This window comes from Schizophyllum commune, assembly GCF_000143185.2.
Source record: "Schizophyllum commune H4-8 unplaced genomic scaffold SCHCOscaffold_9, whole genome shotgun sequence".
Taxonomy (NCBI): Eukaryota; Fungi; Basidiomycota; class Agaricomycetes; order Agaricales; family Schizophyllaceae; genus Schizophyllum; species Schizophyllum commune.
Window position 1 is genome coordinate 1116373 of NW_026089546.1, and position 21000 is coordinate 1137372.

At 58.4% G+C, this 21000-nt stretch overlaps 8 protein-coding genes across 8 annotated transcripts; 2 read left to right on the plus strand and 6 right to left on the minus strand.

Moving 5' to 3' along the window:
- Positions 1-58: 58 nt before the first annotated feature.
- SCHCODRAFT_02634390 (uncharacterized protein) lies at positions 59-1925 on the plus strand. Its single transcript, XM_003029307.2, has 8 exons — positions 59-335; positions 396-450; positions 500-593; positions 646-827; positions 880-926; positions 979-1088; positions 1137-1230; positions 1281-1925. Exons 1-8 carry the CDS (start codon positions 201-203, stop codon positions 1656-1658), a joined length of 1095 nt encoding a protein of 364 aa, XP_003029353.1. The 5' UTR covers positions 59-200; the 3' UTR covers positions 1659-1925.
- Positions 1926-3282: 1357 nt separating this feature from the next.
- On the minus strand, positions 3283-4485 carry SCHCODRAFT_02703782 (uncharacterized protein; the record flags this gene model as incomplete). The annotated part of the gene is made up of 2 exons (XM_003029702.2): positions 3283-4418; positions 4470-4485. The coding sequence occupies 2 exons, from the start codon at positions 4483-4485 to the stop codon at positions 3283-3285; spliced, it is 1152 nt and encodes a 383-aa protein (XP_003029748.1).
- A 1225-nt stretch (positions 4486-5710) lies between these two features.
- Positions 5711-7461, minus strand: SCHCODRAFT_02634404 (uncharacterized protein). Its single transcript, XM_003029703.3, has 2 exons — positions 7189-7461; positions 5711-6856 (listed from the first exon to the last, which is right to left on the minus strand). Exons 1-2 carry the CDS (start codon positions 7441-7443, stop codon positions 6104-6106), a joined length of 1008 nt encoding a protein of 335 aa, XP_003029749.1. The 5' UTR covers positions 7444-7461; the 3' UTR covers positions 5711-6103.
- Positions 7462-8042: 581 nt separating this feature from the next.
- Positions 8043-9916, minus strand: SCHCODRAFT_02509686 (UTP--glucose-1-phosphate uridylyltransferase; the record flags this gene model as incomplete). The annotated part of the gene is made up of 8 exons (XM_003029704.2): positions 8043-8137; positions 8190-8307; positions 8364-8665; positions 8715-8853; positions 8905-8992; positions 9043-9576; positions 9628-9704; positions 9755-9916. 8 exons carry the CDS (start codon positions 9914-9916, stop codon positions 8043-8045), a joined length of 1515 nt encoding a protein of 504 aa, XP_003029750.1.
- Positions 9917-10899: 983 nt separating this feature from the next.
- On the minus strand, positions 10900-12724 carry SCHCODRAFT_01157792 (uncharacterized protein; the record flags this gene model as incomplete). The annotated part of the gene is made up of 5 exons (XM_003029705.3): positions 12158-12724; positions 11746-12098; positions 11533-11698; positions 10988-11480; positions 10900-10934 (listed from the first exon to the last, which is right to left on the minus strand). The coding sequence occupies exons 1-5, from the start codon at positions 12518-12520 to the stop codon at positions 10900-10902; spliced, it is 1410 nt and encodes a 469-aa protein (XP_003029751.1). The 5' UTR covers positions 12521-12724.
- Positions 12725-13028: 304 nt separating this feature from the next.
- Positions 13029-15242, minus strand: SCHCODRAFT_02634410 (uncharacterized protein). The gene is made up of 5 exons (XM_003029706.2): positions 14979-15242; positions 13918-14927; positions 13821-13866; positions 13431-13762; positions 13029-13367 (listed from the first exon to the last, which is right to left on the minus strand). Exons 1-5 carry the CDS (start codon positions 15051-15053, stop codon positions 13190-13192), a joined length of 1641 nt encoding a protein of 546 aa, XP_003029752.1. The 5' UTR covers positions 15054-15242; the 3' UTR covers positions 13029-13189.
- Positions 15243-15314: 72 nt separating this feature from the next.
- Positions 15315-19327, minus strand: SCHCODRAFT_02634413 (LAG1-DNAbind-domain-containing protein). The gene is made up of 6 exons (XM_003029707.2): positions 17857-19327; positions 17697-17807; positions 17236-17639; positions 16997-17185; positions 16155-16931; positions 15315-16097 (listed from the first exon to the last, which is right to left on the minus strand). The coding sequence occupies exons 1-6, from the start codon at positions 18852-18854 to the stop codon at positions 15691-15693; spliced, it is 2886 nt and encodes a 961-aa protein (XP_003029753.2). The 5' UTR covers positions 18855-19327; the 3' UTR covers positions 15315-15690.
- Positions 19328-19368: 41 nt separating this feature from the next.
- Positions 19369-20790, plus strand: SCHCODRAFT_02511290 (uncharacterized protein; the record flags this gene model as incomplete). The annotated part of the gene is made up of 4 exons (XM_003029308.1): positions 19369-19599; positions 19935-20018; positions 20143-20577; positions 20719-20790. 4 exons carry the CDS (start codon positions 19369-19371, stop codon positions 20788-20790), a joined length of 822 nt encoding a protein of 273 aa, XP_003029354.1.
- Between the last annotated feature and the right edge of the window lie 210 nt (positions 20791-21000).

The window sequence follows — 21000 nt, forward strand, 5'->3', positions numbered from 1 at the left end:
CCACGTGAAGTGACGCATGAATCGGCACGATTATTGTTCTCATTCATTCGTCCTTGTCCCAAACCATCACCCTGCCATTGTTCTCCGTCTGCTTCTTCCTTCAGATTGCAACGAAAGTGAATCGGCATAGCTCACGCAACAACTGAGAACATACAAATCGCGACTGAAAACACGAGCGACGCTCACATTAATCCTACACAATGGATGCCATGCAAGAAGATGAGAAGAAGCCTCTCGTCGACGCCGCTATGGCTGCAGACGACGGCGACCAGCAACCAGATCCAGATGAACACCTCATGCTTGACCAAGGAAACGGTGCGGTGTGGTCCGTGAGGGTGCGCCAATCGACCTTTGCCCGACGAACGGAGCTGAAGTTCGCCTTGCCCACGTCGTAGATCCCGAAACACCTTCTCGAACGGTGGAAAGCAGCCTCTGCTAGTGGGGAAACTTGTGCGTTACAGCTCACAGCGTGCTGAACTTGGTACTTACCCAACCTTAGCGCACCTAGCCACCCTCCGCGTCTACCAGAACTTCTACGGAAACCGTAAACACCGCATCATCCTCTTCCTCCCCCCGAACGTTGACCCTAGAAAGTGCGTCCAAACCACTCTCCTCACACGACTACGCAGCTTACCTGCGCTACAGTCCCTCACAGACACCACCAGCGCAGAACCCACGACATCCCCAGTTCGACTTCGTCACGCACCACAAGGTCGATGCGGACACCGAACCCGATTTCTATGACCTGGACATCACCAACGACAATGTCATGAACCAGTTCGTGGTCGCTGAGCGTCCGAAAGACGCGAGCTTTGGCTTGAGCGGCTGTATGCGTCTCTTTACTGCAAGATTCGACTGTCGCGCTGAGCGCACTCACAGCATCACAACCCTCACAACCGAACTCACGCGCGCGAACAACAATTCTTGTACGCTGGTCAGCGTGCCATCCTCTGACGCACCCTAACACACACTCTCCAGACTGGCCGCCTGAAGCATGAGTGCACGATGCGACCAGCTTTCAACGCGAAATACCGCAACCAGATGCGCATGCGCAGCATGTATCACAATGCTCCGCGTCGCGCTACCAAGTACGTTCGTTATCAGCCTCTGCGTCGCCTTGCTAAACTGCTTTCTAGACACATCGACGAATCCGGCCTGGACAAAGGTGCCGTCAGCAGGCTCAACACAGGCGGTTCGCTCGGTGGCCCCAGCGGAGCATTCGACTTCGGTGTACGTATCCCCATCTCCTCCGCCGTGTTCTATGCTCACCTTTGATCCAGCGCCCCAAACCCAAGGCCAAGGGCCAATTCGAGCGCATGGCGCGCATGCCCCGCAACGAGTTGCTCGACATGCTCTTCAACCTCTTCAAGGAGCAGCCCTACTGGGCGCTCAAGCCTTTGCGCGAGCGCACGCAGCAGCCCGAGGCGTACCTCAAGGAGGTGCTCAACGATGTCGCGACCTTGCACCGCTCGGGCGAGCACAACGGCTCGTGGGAGCTTAAGGCGCTGTTCGCGGGCAGCGGCGGCGCGGAGGACATGAAGGCGGAGTACGGGGTGAAGGAGGAGGGAGGGGACTTGTTCAAGATGGAGGATGGGGATGGGATGATGATGGACGAGGACGATGATGAGGACGATGACGATATGGAGGAGGTTGCGTGAGGTGAGGAGCGAGGGGATGGTCCGGGCTTGTATGGTGGGCGCTTTTCTGACTTTGCTATCGGACGTGCCTTTCTCTTTCGTTCGTCCCGTAATCGCAACCTTGACCTGATCCAGTTGCGTACCTGGCTTCGCAGGGGGAAGGAGTACGGGGTGCTTTCCGGATCGCTGTTCTTTCCGTCCTACCCCCTTGTACAATACAACACTATCTATATCTATATCGACAGACCGGAAGGCAGGGCCGCATCTTCCCTTGAGTCGTGCTGCTTTCCCCCTTGCGTGACACCGCTTCTCCTCTCGAGTGACCTTCGTTAACGGCATAGTTCAGCACTTCACCACTCACTGTGTGCTTCGCGTTCTGTGTAAGCCACCCCCACGAGCGCTCTAAGCTCTTTCAGTCTCAGCGCTATCATTGACACTGCGGTCTGGCACACACCTCATCGGTGTGTCACTGGACAATGTCGATACATATACATGACTTGAGCCACTGAACGCATACATCCCCTGCCACTGCATGTGCTCACCCTCATGTGGCCGTCATCGTATTCGACATGCCATTCAGCCTTCCTGACGGTCATTGACACTCAATGTGCTCAAGTAGCTTCGCGAATTCCTTGACCAGCTTTGCGAATCCCTTGAACAGCTTCGCGAATCCATTCAGCAGCCAACCCCACACGCACACGTTCTTACCTTACAAAATCGTTCCGTTCTATTGACTGAATCGCCCCTTCCTGCTGACTGACTCGCCATTGTTTACAGACCCACAACACGCTCCTTGCCAACTGAATCGCAACACTCCTTGGTCCACTGAATCGCACCACGTTCCTTTCTAACCAAATCAGCCCTCCATTCAATCTATATACGGGTGTGCGCGCTACCGTCACGAAAGCAGCTATCGCCGCCCCCACGCAAGCAGCGCCCCACCCAAAAATTATAGTATCCTAGTGTAAAGAGGGCAAAGTCCCTAGTAGACGATGGATGAATAGACAAGATGAGGATGATGAGTAGTACGACAGAAAGACGAGAAATATGACTTGAAGACGATAGGTAAAGAGACAACGATTATGTGAGTACTCCAGCCCAGCACAAACAGGACAGACAAACAAGGAGTTAGCACAGACGGGGAGGGAGGACCCGGCGCAGGGTACGGCGTGACTCGCAGAGGCGCACTGCATGGTCCCGAAAGGGACCACTCCATGCACCCTAGCATGCCGACACCGCGTCCGCCGACAACGCCCTCCAATCCCCGATACAGAGCAGACAACCAAAACCCGGAATAGCAAGGTAATAATGATAAGTAGCAGTACAAGGGCAGGGCAGGGTTGGTGGTGCAGCAGATTGTGGAGCAGGACCATACAAATACACGTTCACTTCACTTTCTTTGTTTGACCGGTGGGTGGTCTAATCGGACCCACCGGTGAGGGGTGGCTTGTCGGTCCAGCCTTTGCTAGCCGAGGGAGGACCCTCGTGCGCCATCCCGGGCAGCCATGTATGTACCCGGGAGATGCGTCGAGGGAGGTCGAGGGTCGGCGCGGCCGGTAAAGCCCAAGAGCAGCAACGCCGGGCGAAGGGCAGCACACTACTGGCGCCATTACCGGACGTTGACCAAGCAGAGACCTTTACGCCTCTACCATAGCCATCGCCACGGTTGTGCTTGGATCATGCGCTTGGAGCTCTCCTCCTCCTGCTCCTCGTTCGCACAGTCCGGCGGCGCGCCCAGGCCCTCGACGCTCTGGAAGCTGACATAGCCTTCGACGGAGGCGAGCCGCCGCGAGGCCTCGTCGGCGTCAAAGCCGGGCCGCCTGCGCGCGCTCTCGTACAGCCCGCGCTTCGGCAGCCGCTCGACAGATGGCTCCCGGTGAACTGATGCCGGATCCTGCTCGAGAGATGATGTGGACGAATGCGGCGTCTGCACCGCCGACGACGCAGGGGTGGAGTGCTTTGAGGAAGCGACTGAGGGTGGAGTCGAGCCCGGTGGGGACGCATACATCATGTAGCCGTGCTCATCTGCGTCCGGGATAGGACTGGCGAAAGTGGCATGAGCAAGAGGTGACGTGGGGCAGTGATCCGGGAGGCGACGCGAGCCCGTGGTGAACCGGCGGGGAGCAGGCGCCGCGACAGACTGCCTAACTGGAAGTGGAAGGGAGTGCTGCTGCAGCGGCCGGTACCGATCGGGCGTGGGGGTGTTGACGCGCGACGGGCGCTCCGTGTTATAGAGATACGCGCCGCCGCGCGTCGAGAACGTGGTGGCCGACACGTCCGGGGTCAGCGGCCTGCCAATGACCTGCGGGACGCGCGGCGTCGAGGGGCGCGACCGGGAGCACTGCGGGCGGTCCTCGGGCCCACAGCAGTCCTCGAGCAGCATGCGCTCGAGCCGGGCGCGGATGTCGATGCCATCCTGTGTCCGAGGACCAAGCGAGGCCGTACTCTCGCTGCCCGACCGATACGTACGCGCGCGACTGCTTGGGCGTCTTGTGCTGCTGCTTGCCCTGCTGTCGGCGTCGGATATTGTGGCCGGCGGGGCGAGGGACGTGCAAAAGAGATAGCTGCCGGCGGCACTGTCGCGCGCCTCAAATGGCGACCGAGACTGGTCCCTCTGAATTTCCTCGCGTGCGCGCATGCGCGGAGATTGTGCCGCACGGTCGCGGGAGGCGATGTCGCGTAGAAGGCGCTCGCTCTGAGAAGGCGTGTAGGGCTCGGTGCACGGGAGTGGCGAGGGCCGTGTATCAACGCGCAGGCTCAGAGAACGCGATTTCTTGTGGGCTGTCTTGCATGTTAGACAACCAAGGCAGGCGCTTGCGAACGAGGACTGACCCGTGCAGGCAGCCATGGTCGCTTGGGGCGCGGAATACGCGGTGGCTAATATGTTACGAGCAGATTCAGCGGCGGAGATGATGGTGGGCGGAAGAGAGGAGAGAAAGCGGGATGGCGGATGGCAACGGTGTGGGATATATGCGTGGCGGATGCATGCAAATAGAATGCGCTGGGCGAATCATCGATGACATCAAGGGGCCCCGATCGCAGATCAACCGGAAACTGCCGTTCCCCACTTTGCCTTCGTTGGGGGACACGTGCACCGGCTTCTGCCTTCCCACGGCCATTCTCAATAGCCTGTGTGCCATGGGGAAGGCCGCCACCACCCTGTTCTTCCCCTTTCCCTGAGCTAAACTCAAACGACTCAAAAGCACTTCGGACCTCGAACTCTGCTCAACAAACACCGGAACTGCCCTCCATCAGCCGCCCCGTCCCCGGTTACAGTTGCCCGGGCCAACAGGAACTCGCCACTTATCCCCAACGCGACACGCGACCATCGACCGCAGAGCACCGTATCTTCGAGACCGCCATCCAAATATTCGGCGTCCAGCAACCCGCGCTAAGCGCCGGACGCGCACAGGCCCAGGCTGTCGCTGTACCCTGATTATTTTCGCTAGCGAAATCACAAGGTCAACAAGGTGGTCAGACCCTTCAATACTTCCTGACCGCGCCGGGACAATGGCTAGCCGCGGAACAAGGTCCCTGCGGTTTGCGGCAGGTACGGATCGCTCTCGGGGCGATCTTGCATCGACAACCATGCCATGCCGCATCGACAAACAAGCCATGCTGCGCCTTGTACCCTCGAAAGCTCATCGATAGGCGCTGTGCCCACTGCCCACTATCGACGGCTTCCTCTTCTTGGCTTCCTCGTACAAAGGCTCGATCTTCCGCGCAGGAAGTACTTCCAATGAATCCCCTTTACGTGGACGGCAAACAAGGCGTACCTGATTGGTAGTATTTTCCTGAATCGGAAGGATCGGCAAACGCCACCAACATAAAGGTGCTGCGCTCTGTCCAAAGTCGTGTGGTTCGTAGACACATAGTCAAGTCGTTTGTAGACACATACTTGAGTAACGAGTATAGACCCCGACCCTTCTGTGCCCTTCCAATTTGCGACACAGAGCCTTTGAATCAGCGCTTGTCTTTGCCGACCATGCTCCGGAGGCAGTGGAAGATTGGTGTGACTCATTGTGTCATTGGGCGCTTGTCTATGGCTGCCCTTCAACAAAGCGCCTTTCGCGGAGCTGTCTTGCGCCGCTTCAAACTAAAGGGTGAAATGGAACCACGAGTAGCCTTGCGAGACAGCGTGCCGTTCGTTCAGGCGCTCGCAGCGGCGCTTATGGTCCGTTCAAGACCTCCGGTACGTCAACGGTCAGTCCTTTGTCTGCATCTGCGAAATGAAGCTTCTTTTCGGACCAGTAACTAGAGTAACACCGCACACAGTTATCTGCCATATCAGGATGGATATCGTCCCTCTGCTACTGCTATCGCCCATTGTCTATCTCGAACCCTCTAAGTAATGCCAGTAAGCTACGCTGTCTGAACCTCCACTTCCGACAACAGCAACACAAAGTCGTTCGCAAGGCTGATCGTATCGTCGAGCCGTTCGGCCTACGCCTCTTCCTCCCATCTACCTAAGTCTCCTCCTCCCCATCCCCCCTCTTCTTCCCCCGGAACACCAGCCCATCCTCATCCCCCAACTGCACCGAGCGCGTCCCATCAGGCGTTTCCAAAGCTTTCAACCCATTCAGCCCCTTCCACACGCCGTCGAGCTGTAGCGAGCGCGTGCCGTCCGGTGTGCCTGGCACTGATCCCCTGCCCTCTGACCCGGCTACTGATCCTGCGAGTGACCTCCCCTCCGATGCCCCAACAGACCCCGCCGCAGACCCAGGTAAGCCTTTGCGGGATAATACAGGCGACCCGGGCTGGCTCGCGGCAGGCGAAAACACACCATAGCCAGAAAGCTTGAGGTTACCCTCATAGCCCGGGAGGTGTAGGCTTTCTTCGTCGTCTGAGAACGAGTATTCGGTGGGGAGCGCGGAAGATGCGGGTGGGAAGGGGGTGGGGGATGCTAAGTCGGAATTAAATGGTTGAGAGTTGCTGAAGGGGTCTGAAGACGTGGGCAATCCTGAGTGCGAAGAGGAAGGCGCGTTGGGGTCGGAGGGATCGGACGAGGCAGGGAACCCCGCAATATCGTGCGCAGGCGAGCTCGAGGCCGATGTGGAGGCGTACGGGGAGTCCGCGGTGGATTCGGAGGACTGGTCGAGGGTATTTCGACGGGATGCGGCGTGGATGCGGATGATGGGCGGGGGGAGTTTGTCGCTCGTGCTCGCACGGGTGTCGTCGATGACGCCGAGCGTGCGCGCGATCACGTAGGAGGCGATGTCCTGGAATGAAGGAATCAGTTCAACGATTCATTGTGACGGTTTCGAGCAGGATGAGAGTGGTAAAGGGAGGCAGAGAGATGCGAGGGAGGCTGATAAGAAGGAAGTGCGGAGGATCAATCGCGGTCGCACGAGCATGGTCTCGTACTCCCCGCTTCCCTCTTCAGCACGCTACTCCCGGCAATGCACGAATTCAACCAGATGCAGGCGACGCACGGAAAGTCGCACAAGCATCGCAAGCACGCGTCGCACGAGCACCATCCGTGCCTTCCATCCTTCCCATCTCCCTTGCTCCACCTCTCCTTCCCTTATGCCCAGGAAGTACACCCACTCACCAACATCGTCAGCACCGTGATCGGCAGCATGAGCAGCACCGCCATAACCCGCATCGAGTACGCCGCATGCGCCACCCACGAGTTCGCGTCGTAGTTCCACAGGTAGTCAACATACAGGCGCCAGAGCGTGCCCGGGAGCGACGCTAGCGTTCCCGGAAGCGACGCCAGATTGGAAGCGAAGGACGGCAGACTGGCGAGCGGCGAAGCAACGTTGGAGGGCGAGAAATAGGCTTCGGAGGCGCCCTGGACGTTCATGTTACAATGGTGGTGGTGGTCGCATTCAAGACGTGAGATTCACGTGCGCGACATGGGCCGGACAATGGCAACATCAGGCCTGCATCATAGACCCGGGCGTCGCGCGCAAGTTCAAGTCCTCCCACTGGGACACTGGGACTCCCACCCATTAAACTGCCTCGAGTGCATGTCTGATGCAGGGCGTGCTACTACGAGGCGTACAACAGACACCAACAGCTTGCTCTACAAATATTTACATCGTTGTGGCGCATGTCGAGCATGGCAGACAACAATCCGGTGGCGCACCTCGTCAAGGTCAGAGACCTACCCTCGAAATGCTGGTTCGATCGAGATGATTCACGTTGTCAAGAAAGAACTACGAAACCCATCCTCATACATTCTCTGCCATATATTCTAGGGCATGTCTAAAGTCCGCAAGAAAATCAAAGCACTCGTACTCAAGTGTCGCTTTCGTTGGTATTTCGCGAGGTAAAACCCTGCTCGCGCAGCCCTCGCCGAGCGCGCGCACTACCCCAAACGACAAAAGCTACCCTACTCAAGATTTTGTCCATAGCATTCCCATCGTAATTTCGTGTATTTCAGTCCGTCGTCGACGCTCATCACAGCTCAATCATGTTCAGGTTGCCCGACAGGAGGCGGTTCTCCAGTATGCAGCCGTCGGGGATGTAGATGCTCTGCCCCTCGTTCGCGACGACTAAAGCAGAGTTAGCTTGAACACGGCAGCGTGAACGAAAGGCAAGACGCACTGATGACCGTCCCGCGCAAAGTGACGTTGCGGCCAAAGTAGACGTCGCCAGTAACCGTCAAGTGGTCGAGCTCGAGGATCTTGGGGATCTTCTTGAAGCGCTTCTGGAATTGTTGGATCTGTACGACCCGCGTCAGCGCCTTGCCCCACTCTTCACAACCCACACCCTCCTCACCTTCTTGAAGTGGTCCCCAAGCTTGATCACCGGCGTCGTCTCGAACATGCGCTGCTCGTTGATGACGAGCTGGCCGTGCTCAAGCGAGTAAATGTCCGATTTGATCAGCAGCAGGTCCGAGCAGCTCTTGACGGGCAAGAAGCGCGACCGCGGCACGTTGATACCGTGCCCGTTCTTGAAGTGCTTGATCGCGGCACCCGCGGCGGTCTCGAGTTGGATGACCGGCTGGCCGTCGTCGTTCACCTTCGGGTTGATGATGATCTCGAGCTCCATGCCCTCGTTCTCCATGACGCGCTTGATCGCTATCAAAATTGTGAGCGGGAGGAGAGGCCGAAACGAGGGATAGCTTACCCTTCAGGTTCACCCAGAGGTTATTGGTGTTGAAGATCTTGAACTTGCGGACGGACTTGAAGTCCTCGACATGCTCGGATGGGACCTGAGCAATTTCGAGGAGGCGGATGTTGCCATCGTAGTCGATGAGGGTACCACCCTGGTGGAAGCGTCAGTATAACATCTCCGTATGATGCTTTGCTGCATTCACCTTGACGTCAGCCTTCGTCTTGTCGGTGACCTCCATGATGAACTCAGCCTCAGAGTCGATCATGTGCTGGAGAATCTTCTCGTCGACGCTGTACCACGAGTGAGTGCATGGTAAAGTAACAGGGCAAACGATACGCACACAGCGCCCAAGTTGTCCGAGTTCGAGATGAAGATGTACTCCTTGCCCTCCGAGATCAACTGATCGAGGACACCAGACTGGTAGAGCGCGTTGAAAACGTCACCGTGACCGGGCGGGTACCAGTGCTTCTTGTCATCGTCCGCGCGCTTGGGACACGGGAGGAGGGTCTCCTTGAAGATACGGGGGTAGCGGCTCTGGTTGAAAGTGGTGATGCGCAACTGCTGATTCGCGTACTTCTTGATGATGCGCAGGGTATCGTCATGCGTGTTGAAGGACGTCATGAGGAGGAGCGGAACATCGACGCGGTTGCTCGTGTTGAGGTGCTCGATCTGTCGCACGGTGAGGTCGAGGAAGGTCATGTCGTTCTTGACCTCGAGCGCGCTCTTCGCGCCGGTCATGCCCATGGACGTGCCGAGACCACCGTTGACCTTTAGGACGGCGAGCTTGTTGAGGACGCTCTTGTCCTTGGGCTCGGAGAGCTGCGCATAGGGGACGACCTTGTCATCGGAGGGCGACTTGATACGGTCCCAATCGCTAGGAGGTCGATCAGCGCGTGCGATGGGCAGACAGGATCAGATCACGCACAGATCCTGGCTCTGGGCGCGCTCGGCGAGGTAGCGGGTGAAGAGGAAGAAGAAGGATTGCATCTCCATGTCAAAGTTCTGCGCACTGGGGTCAGTCGCGACGCGTATGCTGCGCTCGGCGGACGCACCTTCTTCTCCTGCGGGTCGGAGATCGTGGAGACGAGATGGCTCAGCTCATTGCGCATGGCCTTGGCCGCGACACCGGTGGTCGCGGTCTTGAAATCGATATGGCTCGTTCCCCGAGTGCGGGTGTTGAACGACTCTGCGCGGTTGGGCATAAGGCTTGCCATGGCTGCTCTAGATGGGGTCAGGGCTGCGCGACGAAGGGGACGATGGTGAGCGGACCTCGGATTGTTGATGTGGATGGGGGCGGTGGTGGTAAGGGACAAGATGGAGGCCGGGGCGGAAGTGGTTCTCGTGAGCAGTGACCTGGTTTTATGACGTCGGGGAAGGTGTTCAGCCGACTCGCTCTGCTCCAAATGTGTTTCCTCGCGGATTGGAGAAAACCAAGAACGCCGCTTCTGAGATTTGAGCTGGAATGAGAGCAGCTTGGGCTGGCGGGACGGCGACGAACGTGCAGGAAACGGCGGTCGGGAGGGAAAGCAGGGCAGGGCCCAGCTCCTCTAACAATCAGACCCTATATATTTCTAGTGCACACGCGCATCTACATTCATACCGACTCCGTCCACCACGCCTCCTCCGCCTCTCGTCCGCGCCTTATCGACGGTCGCCTATCGCATCCGCCCATCGCCTCGCCCGGCCGTGCTACCCGCCATAGCGCGACAGAACGCGCCGGAAGTGCGCAGACGCGACTCGGAACGGCGCGCTCGCACTGCACTCAGGAGCGCGACCGTCAACTCGTACAGGCACGCGTAGGAACACGCGCCCGGAAACGTGCCAGGTCCACGCGCGCCAGGGACTTCGACGATCACCGCGCCTTCGACTCGGGCAACGCACCCCGTCGTCGCCGCCGAGAGCTGGGTTGGCAGTCCGCATGACGGCGACGCGAGAGGGCAGCGAACAGCACGCACGGGACATCGGGATGATGAATTTGAACCGTGACTGGTTCGTGACAAGTTGTCGGCGAATGCCGCGGTCGGTGACTTACAGGTGTGAGCACCTAATTACACGTTACTTACACACAGGAGTCTCCAGGAGTCATATACCAAGCCCTATCCACCACTCTTACCGGTCGAGAGGATGCACGTCGTCGTCGGTCCACGGATCGGTCACCAGTCGGAGCGGATGCGCCAGCCGCACAATTTCGAGTGCGCTAGTCGCTGGCAGTATCGACAACGCTAGAAAGTCCTATGCGAGTGTATCTAGTCAGCACACTCGCGGACCATCTCTTCAAAGCATACTCGCCGTCACAGATAGGTGCCCGTTGTTAAATCCGGCCGCGCTGACCGAGTCGTCGCACCGCACTTCGCCCTCCCAGTCAACGGCGATAGACTCGTCTAGCGCGCAGCACTCATCGTACGGTGGTGGCAATACTTGTGTCACCTTGCCGGCCCCGATAGTGAGCATCCGCCACGTCTTCGTGCCGTTGACCTCTGCGAAGACCTGCCGCATAATGGATACGCGGATCGTCGGTCGCGCTACGGGTGCCGCCACGTTCTGCTTATGTCGAGGGTGCAGGACATCGTGCACTCGTGTGGGATCGAGTATGAGCGATGCTCTCCTCGTGCGAGGCGAATCAGTGGGTGTCACGCTTGTGTCACCTTCTAATTCGTCTCCTGCAGCCCGACAGGCTTCAGGCATGAACTCGCGAAAAGAAGTGACAGGTCCCGAGATTTGCAGGTGTAGCGGTATGGAGTCCTTGATGCAGAATATTTGCATAGACGGGACGAAGAGCTAGCCTTGATACATCAGCATTCGCTCATTCGGATAGCAAAAGCGCACCAACATTGCAAAAAAGCGGTGACAACCCCTTCTCTCCCTTTGCTTCCATCGTCTTTGTTACCTGGAGCCACTCGTCCGGTTGCGACTTCAGCGTCGAGAACAACGATCCCCCAACCGTATATGGTCGATGCGGTCGATGCCTTGGTCGATAGAGAAGCGGGAGCTCATATCTGGGCAATTGTCAACAACGAACAGGATACAAAAGGTGGAACCTCACGTCTTCGCCCTCTCCCCACTCCCGATCAACGAACGCCTCTTCCTCGCCCGTGTTACAGTGACGCGCAGCGTATACGCACACGACGCAGTCAGCACCGGCAGCTGGTAGAAGCTGGCTTCAAAGGTAGGCGGCAGCGCGCGCCTTCGGTTGCCGTCCTTCTTGTCCACATACGACTGAGGAAACTGAACTGCGAACGCAATGGAGCCTGGACATTCAATGACGGAGCTGGGGCATTCAGACATATCCGAGCCGCCGTTGCTTCCCGGGCCATCCCACGCGATATGTCGCCGCTGCACCAGGACGGTTTCGGTTCTCCCATTGTTGGTTAGCGCGGTCGTCATGACGCCCTCGAGCTGTGAAGCGACTTGAGCTCAGTTTCGGAGAGCATCTGTGATGAGGGAATTGTACAAACCTCTACAACTATACGCTGAACGCCAGCACGTTCGGTTAGACAGAGTTCGCCCTCAACCACTTCCGCGCGGCCGTAGACCGGCAGTAAAGCATTCGAAGCCTGCCCGCTGAGAGCGATGATCGCGCTCCGCCAGCGGCGTGCGTAGGTCCCATTCCTGTCGTCGCTGTATGTGCTATCCCGCGCACGTGGCGTGTATTCCAGGCGCTGCTCGTTATCGAGAGGGAGAGTACTATACGACGGAGTCGCTGAGAATGGTGGCGGAGGTCCGAGTTCGTCGAGCGGCATAGCAGCAGCACTTCTGGTGAAGGTGGTGAAGGTGGCCGTGGTGTTAGTCGAGGTGATCGTACTGGTCAAGGTGGTCATGGTGGTGCCCAACCAAGATGCAAAGCCATCGTAGCCAGGTCCCGGGAAGCTGTAGTTGCGCTCGGCCGACGCGACTCGTGACGCAGATAAGTACTAGACGAGGGCGGCTGTCGTGCGATATGCGTCGCCAAGAGCGTGTGATAAGCCTCTGCATTGCGCAAGCGTAGAGCTGAGCCTCTGGGCACGTCGTGGAGTGCGTTCTGCAAAGTTCTTCGACCTGGCGAGGATGCTTCAGGAGGCTGACAACGTCCGAACCCTCGCGTGCAGTCGGGCTGGAGCCAAGGATTGCTTACACAAAAAAGATTGAAAGCCGCCTTGGTCTTCCTTCGTGGCATCTCGCGAGCTATTCGAGCATATAAGTATGTTGTTCGTCATGCCGCAGTGATCTGCTGGAACATGTTGATCCAGGCATGCATGACGGACGAAGAAACCATGCAAGATTGTGCCGACGCCCGTGAGACGAAAGACCGGCATTTGCCGTAAGCGCGTTCGTCTCCTCCGCCTCGCATTCGCCGCATTCCATCGCATAAAACATGCTATCCGCTCTGACATGCACGCTGAAGAACATGCTTCCGCTACTCTACAATACACATACACTAGAAGTACAGCTTGGGCCCAGCCAAAAATCCATTCGTAGCCTCCCACACGAAGCCTACCACCCACCGAAGCCTACCAGCCGAAACGGAGCTGCTCGCGCGTGAATACAGGCGGCGTCCACTGGAGGCACTCGGGATGTATCCTCCGCCGCGGCTTCTTCAACTTCTTCTCGTACTTCTCCACGATGCTAGGCGTCAAGCATATGCGGTGCTGACCCTTGTAGTGGCGGAAGAGACCAAGCGTCACGCAGCTGCAGCATGGGATCAGTCAGAACAAGGTCGCTAGAAAGCGAAAGAAAGAAAGAAGGACGCACGTATTCATGACATCTGCCTGGGTGATGAACGTCGCGTTCGAGATCTCCTCGATGCTCACGTCGTCGCCGCATTGCATGAGATAGCCGACGATGACCTCCGCCCAGTACGACCGGTAGCCGAGCAGACCCAGATCGCTGAGCGGCTTCTCCGGGCTGCCCGCCTTCTTCTCCTTCCTGCTCAGAGCGTACGAAAACTCGATGAGCAGCTTCCCGAACCCATGGCGCTGATGCTGCGGCAGCGTAAGAATACAGGCGACGTTGTATCCTTCGGCACACTCCTTCTCTTTCGAGAAGTAGCCAACCATGTGGCAGCCGGTCGAATCACGCTGGGCCTGCAAAAAGGGTCGACGGTAAGATAGCGCAGAGAATTCTGCCAGGAAAAGACCGCACCATAACATAATACAAGAACGGCGTTACGTCGTAGTAAAGCGTTTTGCTGACAGGGGATAAGCATGAGGTCAAAAGCGCCATGAGATAGAAGACTTACTGGTCGAGGAAGCACTTCGACAGCAAGCTCAGGTTCCTGCACCAGGTAAGCTGCCGCTTGCCGTCGATCTCATAGAACGAGATGTCCTCATGTCGATAGATCTCGTTCCCCGGCGGGTGCATGAGGGTGCAGCGCTTTCGGTGCCGGCCAAGCATCATTTGCGACGGGAAGAATGAGAGGCAGAACTCGCAGATGTACAGCACGGGCAGATGCGCGTACTCCTTCGGGTACGGACTGAAGTACCACGCGTCCACCTCGTGCTTCCCAATCTGGAGTCGGTTCAGGTTCTTCATGCGCGCGACCTCAGACACGCTCTGCGTCATGCTTCCGCGATAGCGAAGCGTCTGGATCTCCTCCTCCTTGCTCAGCCCCTGTGCGGGGTCCGGCTGTCCATGGGTGGCGTCGTCCATGTTCAGCTCGAACGTCTCGCCCTCGCCCTCCTCGCCTTCAGCGTCGACATCCATGTCGGCGTCACCGTCAGCATCGGCGTCGTCGTCCTCATCCTCATCTTCCTCCTCCTCTGCGCGTTCGGAGGGTGCCTTGCGCTTCGACGGCACGACAGAGGGCGAAGGTGAGGGTGCGGGTGAGAAGCGACCCACGAATTGAGGCGTAGCAGGCGGAGGAGATGCAGCGAGCGCCGCATTGGACGTCGCGCGCTTGAGCAAGTCCTGCTGGTGTCCGCGCGGTGGCGCCTTCCCGGGCGGTGCCTTCGGCGTCATGGGAGCTTTCTTCGCCTTCGGGTCGACCTTCTGCGGTGGTGGCCATGTTAACTCGCGCGTCAAGACCAGCCGCGACCCAGGGACCCAGTCGTCCAAGCGCTTGTTAAAGGTGTCCCAATGCACAAAGAACTCGAGCTTGTCCTCCGGCTTTGTGGGCGCCTGATTGTTCTGTCGCGCATATGCGTTCTCGGGCTTGTCGCGAATGGAAAGGATCTCTGCAAGGCGTTCCTCCTCTGACTTGCCATCGGGACCAGGGCGGCGAATGAAGATCTTGCAGCCGGCCACAATTTGCTGAGTCATAATGTTAGATACTGTTCACGATTGCTCAAAGCGACTACGCACATTTATCGTGTAAGTCCCTCCGGGGCTGACCTGGCATGGCCCTGCCGAAGCAGCAGAGGCGGAATGGGCAGTCATTGAGTCGAAAGCCCGTAGGGTGTGGTCTGGTTGCTAGGGTAACGCGGGCGAGCAGGCGAAAGAGGCCGTTGTACGTTTCTCGGCCGTTTGGGACAAAGGTTATATCGTTCCGCACAGAAAAATCGTCGTTCTCTAGCGATAGGTGCACAAAAAGCCGACCTAGAGGTGCAGTAAGTAGGGTATATGGTCAAGGTGCCCATTCTGAGGCGTTCACCATTCTTGTGATCGGAGCTCTTGCCAAACAGGAGCAAATATGAACCCTTGCTTTGTTCTCGCTCGTCCAGCGGAATTCCGTCGCGCTCAGAGCCTACGCTTAACAGTCTCAAGAGTGCGTAAGAGTGCGTTGTTCGCATGCCATGTTCCCCTACAGTCTACAATGTCGCATTTGATTTCGTAAGTACATACCGGGTACACAGCAAAGCGGATAGGTTGTTCGAAACCAGGAGGTCTACTACGCGTCCAGGTATATACACAGGCATGTCATCATCGATATATACACAAAACGAGGGAGATAACCAAGCGAAAAGGTATCGAGAGCAGCAATGGGAACAATCAATAGGCCACGGTATCCAAGACACGGCATAAAAATGAAGCAAGAGCAGGGATAGAATGGGTGCGCGCGCACGACACGAACCGGTTAGGGATACATGACGGACGAGGGGAACATGACACCGTCCGAGCGAACGAGCACAATCGGTCGGCGCTTCACGACCGTGTTCTCCGGCGGCAAGCAGCCTATGACCTCCGTGCAGCGGACCTCGACGTAGGGACTGGGGTCCGCGCCGAAGAAGACGTTGGGTGGGTCCGTCTTAGAGAAGTTCTCGCCGTATATCGTCAAGAGCTTGTTCGGCGACGGGCCGTTGCGCATCATGTTGCGCGCGTTGTGGTGCTTGGGGAGCTCGCTGGCGCGGTCTGGCGGCAGGTACTTGACCACCCCGGGGAACGGCGTCACGGCCTTCGACGGTACGGGGTACGAGCCGCTCGCCGGCTTGTGCTGCTGGTCGTACAAGATTGGCGGCACGTAGAAGTTGTAGCGGACCTGGTCTGTGAGGAAAGAAGTCAGCTCTGAGAAATATACCTTGTAAATCAAAGTCTGCTCACCAACGCCAACGATGGTCCACACGCTCGTCTCCCCAATGTCGACCTGCCAAGTCGCACCCGAGCACGCAACTGGGTCGCTGCCCGCACCGCGTCTCGAGCCGACAGAGCCCGCCGAACTCGGGCGACGACGCTTCGCAGGCGTGGACATCATGCCCGCGCTTGATGTCGACCGTTTCTTCTTCACTCGCCCGCCATCGTTCGACGCGTAGTCGCTGCCGTTGGGTGACGGCGGCCCACTTTCTGCGGCGCCCCCCAATGCCGCTTCTCCACCAGGCGACGACGCTGTGGGCGAGCTGGGGTCGGGCGAGATCCACTGGCGACCGTCGATGGGCCGGTACGTATTGACCTTCTCGCCCATACACGACAAGAAAGCGCCCGAATCACCCGGCGAGCCCGCCGGTGGCGGCCCCGTCGCCTTCGACGCATCGTACACCTCGAACGCCACCTTGTGCAGCTGCGAGACCGGGTCGCCGCACACTTCGCCCGGCACGCAGTTGAGGTCGGGCACGCCCTTCGACCCAGCCTGCAGCCCACCGCCAACGACCGTCGTCTGATGATCAATCTTGCGGATGATGAGCACCGGGCTGACGACGCCAGAGGTCAGGCACTGCAGCACGACCGTCTGGTTGTAGTACACTGGTATCTGCGAGCCGTTGGTCGAGAAGGGAATTGCGTTCGGCGGCGGCGAGGGGTAATCAGACTGAGGAGGGGGCGGCGGTGGGGCGTCGATTCCGCCGGATGGCTTGCTGACGTCGACGATATACAGTACGAATGGGTCTAGGTGATTTGTCGGACAAACGGATGAGTCTAAACTTTCTGGGCAACTGGCAGATTCAACTCACCCCAGCTCGCCGTGCGGGCAACAAAGGAAGGTGTAGTCGTGCGGTTGCGCTGGTCAAGGCCCATCAGAGGCGCGCCGTCGGAGCCTTTGAACGAGGTCCCCGAGCCGGAGACGCAGAGGTACTTGGTGGACACGGTTTGCGACCGCAGACGATGGAACAAAGATATCGTCGACCCATGGTTGATGCAAACTGCGCAGCGTCAGTGAGACAGCGCTGTGACCGTAGGAAGGAGGACGTACGCTCGAGATTCTTCGCGCTCTGTCGCTTCTTACTGGGCTTGCTGATAACTTTGATGGGACGACTGGGGAAGCAGCCGATGACATGTTCCGGTTCGTCTTCCGAGCCCGGCGCCATGATCTTGGCCAACGCCTCCACCTTTTTCCTCTTCTCATCGACGTCCGAGATGTAGAGCTGCTTGCCAACGCAGCGACCGACGTATGTCGTGCCAGAAGGCGGTTCGCTCGGTTCGAACGCCTTGCCCAGAGCCCCAGTCCACTCGATGGCACCTTCCGGAGGTTGCGCCTCGCCGGAGATTGAAACGACGACACGGGGAGGCGTCAATTTCGGCTCTTCGCCCTGGCGCCCGACCTCCGTCCACCAAGAGTTGCCAATCATAATACACGTCGGTGGCGGACAAAGGAACCTGCACGAGATCTCCCTTTAGCACGATCTATATATGGCAAGATCGCCGTGAACGCACCTCTTTTCAGTGCCGTATGACTTCTGCGCGACCTTGCTAGACATGACGATGACCGATCGCTCTCCAAATGCGAGGCGGTTGGAGGTGCGGATGTACTGCTCGACATACGGTCTGCGGTGCATGATGAGCAAGCATAGCGGAACTTCGGAGCGCGACGTACCTAATGAAGGCGTGGAACTCGTTGGGACCGGGAAGCATGGGCTGCATCTTCATGCGAAGGGGATCGTCGCTGCCAGACATAGGGCGCATGGGGGAGTCAAGGTGCCCCGATCCCATATAGCGATCGTCGTACGCCAGCGAGCCGTTCGTGGCCGTCGGGGCAACGCCGTGCTGGGACATGTGTGGCGGAAAGGAATGTGAGCCGGGATAATGGCTATCCGCGGGGTATCGGCGGTCGGAGTACTGCTGAAGGGATGGGAAAGGCAGGCCGTTGTTAACGCCGCCCATAGGGAATTCGTCTGCGAAGCGGGATTGATAGCCATGCATGTGTCGTTCTGCGGCGTCCGCCTGGCCATTCGAGTATACCTTGTCTGCGCCGTATGGATGGCCATGCTGCATGCCGCCCACAGGGTCGTTCGGGGTGACGGGGGAGACCTTGCCGCTGGGGTATGACGATGAGGGCAAGCTGCCCATCATGCCGTACGAGTCGCTGCCACCGAAGGAGGGGACGGAGTCGGCGAATGAGGAGTGGGAGTAGACGCCGTCGCCGGGCGGAGGATAGCCGTGCGAGGAGTTGGTGCTCGATCGGTAGCGGCTTGCGTACGGCGCGCTATGGGTCGAGTTATGGGAGAATATGTCGTAGCTGGACTGCTCAGGGGCCTCCATCGACTCGGGATGGTCGTAGGAGGAGTGCGAGCCATCCGGAGGGGGGAGGTACGGGGCGTCGAGGTCTGGCTGGTGCGGCTGGGAGTACATGCCCTGCTGGGAGTAATCCATGGCTGCTGCGGCGGCGTCGGGAGGGGGTCGGAGGCGGGGAGCGGGGGCGGCAATGCGGGCGTTGTCCCACGGGCGGGACGCTGCCTGTGGACGACGGAGATGGTCGCAGGAAGGAAGGAGCGGCGGAGGAGACGCAGAGGACGCGGGGCTGAATGTCAACCGGCACAAATAACGTTGGGTGCCAACTTGGATCTGATGATCGAGATGCCGGATTCGGCCCATCGACTCGCTTTGCCTCCGTCGTGTGCTGTCCGGCACCGTGCGTCTCTTCTTCCCCCAATCAGCAATCACCAAAACGAACACGGTCTGGAAAATCACACCCCGAAAACACTTTCCCCGCGCGTCTGTAATACCCCTCGCCGTGCAGACCCTGGCTCAAGGACGTACGCAGACCTCTCGACGTCGTCTACCGTCGTCCGTCCTAGTCCTATTGACGGACTTAGATCATCGTCGGCTTTTGAGACCCTATACCGTCTTGCAGCCACGTCTATAAAAGTAACCCCCATCTGGCTTCTGACAGTATTCAGCCCTCCCCCGCTCTCAGTCCGCTAGCCTCCCTCTTCGCTGTCTAATCCCGATCCGTACGCTCCTGCCCGTCCCGACGTCACTCGAGGCTTCCACGCTGCACTCCTCTTCTGTTGCGCCGCCCAACAGGCGCCATGGACGTGTCGATAGCTCGCTCTGCAAGTGACCCGTGAATACGCTAGTGCGTCCACCCTCGACGCCCCCCCTCTGAATGCTGATTCTGCCAAGCTTCTTCCCCTTCTCCGTCTTTTCTCGCGCGTGCTCTCTTCTTGTCTTCTCGCACAATACCCCTCGGAAATGCGATCACGGGTTAGTCCGCACAAAGAGGGACCCTCTGCCGTCATGTCATCCGCCGGTGGCTACCGTGCCCTGGTGCTCGGTGCCGCTGCCCAACAAGACGAGAGGACGCGCCACCGAGCCGGGGCCAATGCGCAGCGTTCGCGTACGTGGCCGTATCTTCGGTGTGCTGGCTGACAGGACGTGAACCTCCCCCCGCGCACGCCTCCCTGCCTGGCCCTCGTCCGAGAAGTACGCCGTCACCAAGTGCTTTCTTGTGATGCAGATAGTGCCACTGGGACCGTGCCTTTGTGCGGCAGCGCACGTGCCGATAAGCTTGTGCGCAGATCCGAGCGGAAGCAAAATGGGGCACGTTCTCACGACCTCACGCCCATCCGGTCCCGCGACCAACCTGCCAAATGCATGGCCGTGTATTGGGATTTTCGGGGAAATAACCCAGGGTAACTCGAACTTAAATTTCCGCCACACATCCTGGGTCAGTCTTGCAGCGGCGGAACTGCCTGCCACCTGAACAGCCGATCAACTACCCCGCAGTACCAGAAGACCGAAATTCTGGCCTGCGCGGTGCGCATGAGCTCCTCTGCTATCTCCTGCTCTCGCTTACGACACCGATTCATTCGTCTTTTGCTGCACAAGAATATCGTATGATGACACTGCTCTGTCCCATGTGCTGACTGAATTACTGCAGCGAGTTCCGGTAGTGCGGTTCGTCTATACCACGCCAACCACCAGGAAGGCCGCCTCGCCGCTATTCCAAGTAGAAGGAGCGAGGGAAATGCTCTCTGCCCTTTACCTCTCCCCTACGGCGTACCCTTCGTGCTGCATCAAGATGTGTATCGCAGACATCAATGGGCTCACTCTCGCGCGATATCCACTCTTCCTGGTACCTGCATCTCTCGTCAACCTCTCCTGTTTCCGACGTGGCATTCCGAATTGCTGGAGCTCGACTCAACGCGTAGCTGCTACCGACGTACAAGCCCGCCTTCTCATCATGTCTTCGCAAACTTTGTTGCCAACCAGCAACTGCCGCCCCGAGCTTCGCGTGCGAACAGGTCCGACATCCTCGATATGGACAGCCGACAGAGGTTCTCTCTTCTCCGCCTTCGCGCCGCTCAAGGGGCAGGTACGCGCTAAGGATCCGTCTGATAGCTCTTCTACGTCGTTGTCCAATTTACTTTCTGCCTAAAAAATGCCCAGAAGCATGAGCGCGCGCGCATGCGCCACACAAGTGCCGCGCGTCCGTACCATGCACCCCTTCCTCGAGCTTCAAACCTTTCCGTGGATCTTCCTGCCTGTAGCCACTACATACCGCTTCACGCGCGGTGGAAGTTGGTAAAGCCTACCGCTTGACATCTCCGCCTCTCACGCGACAGCGAGCTTAATATATTCACGGCCGCCTCACAGATCTACGAGACACCTCTCACAGCGATCTCGCGACGATGATCGTCTTCGTCGCTGCGCTTTGTGGACGCCGCGAAGGTGCGCCGTCTGATCTGGTACTGACTCGCTGAGAGTCCGGGTGCTGCGGGGGCGCCCTTTCGCCTCG

Coding starts and splice junctions, on each gene's coding strand:
- SCHCODRAFT_02634410 (XM_003029706.2), bottom strand. CDS start 15,053: ATGACTGCCCATTCCGCCTCTGCTGCTTCGGCAGGGCCATGCCAGGTC. Junction 14,928..14,978: donor GAGGGACTTACACGATAAAT/GTGCGTAGTCGC, acceptor ATTATGACTCAG/CAAATTGTGGCCGGCTGCAA. Junction 13,763..13,820: donor CGTTCTTGTATTATGTTATG/GTGCGGTCTTTT, acceptor CCCTTTTTGCAG/GCCCAGCGTGATTCGACCGG.
- SCHCODRAFT_02634413 (XM_003029707.2), bottom strand. CDS start 18,854: ATGGGCCGAATCCGGCATCTCGATCATCAGATCCAAGTTGGCACCCAA. Junction 17,808..17,856: donor GAGTTCCACGCCTTCATTAG/GTACGTCGCGCT, acceptor CATGCACCGCAG/ACCGTATGTCGAGCAGTACA. Junction 16,098..16,154: donor GTGGACCATCGTTGGCGTTG/GTGAGCAGACTT, acceptor CTTTCCTCACAG/ACCAGGTCCGCTACAACTTC.
- SCHCODRAFT_02634390 (XM_003029307.2), top strand. CDS start 201: ATGGATGCCATGCAAGAAGATGAGAAGAAGCCTCTCGTCGACGCCGCT. Junction 594..645: donor CCGAACGTTGACCCTAGAAA/GTGCGTCCAAAC, acceptor CCTGCGCTACAG/TCCCTCACAGACACCACCAG. Junction 828..879: donor GAGCTTTGGCTTGAGCGGCT/GTATGCGTCTCT, acceptor GCGCACTCACAG/CATCACAACCCTCACAACCG.
- SCHCODRAFT_02634404 (XM_003029703.3), bottom strand. CDS start 7,443: ATGAACGTCCAGGGCGCCTCCGAAGCCTATTTCTCGCCCTCCAACGTT. Junction 6,857..7,188: donor TCACGGTGCTGACGATGTTG/GTGAGTGGGTGT, acceptor CCTTCATTCCAG/GACATCGCCTCCTACGTGAT.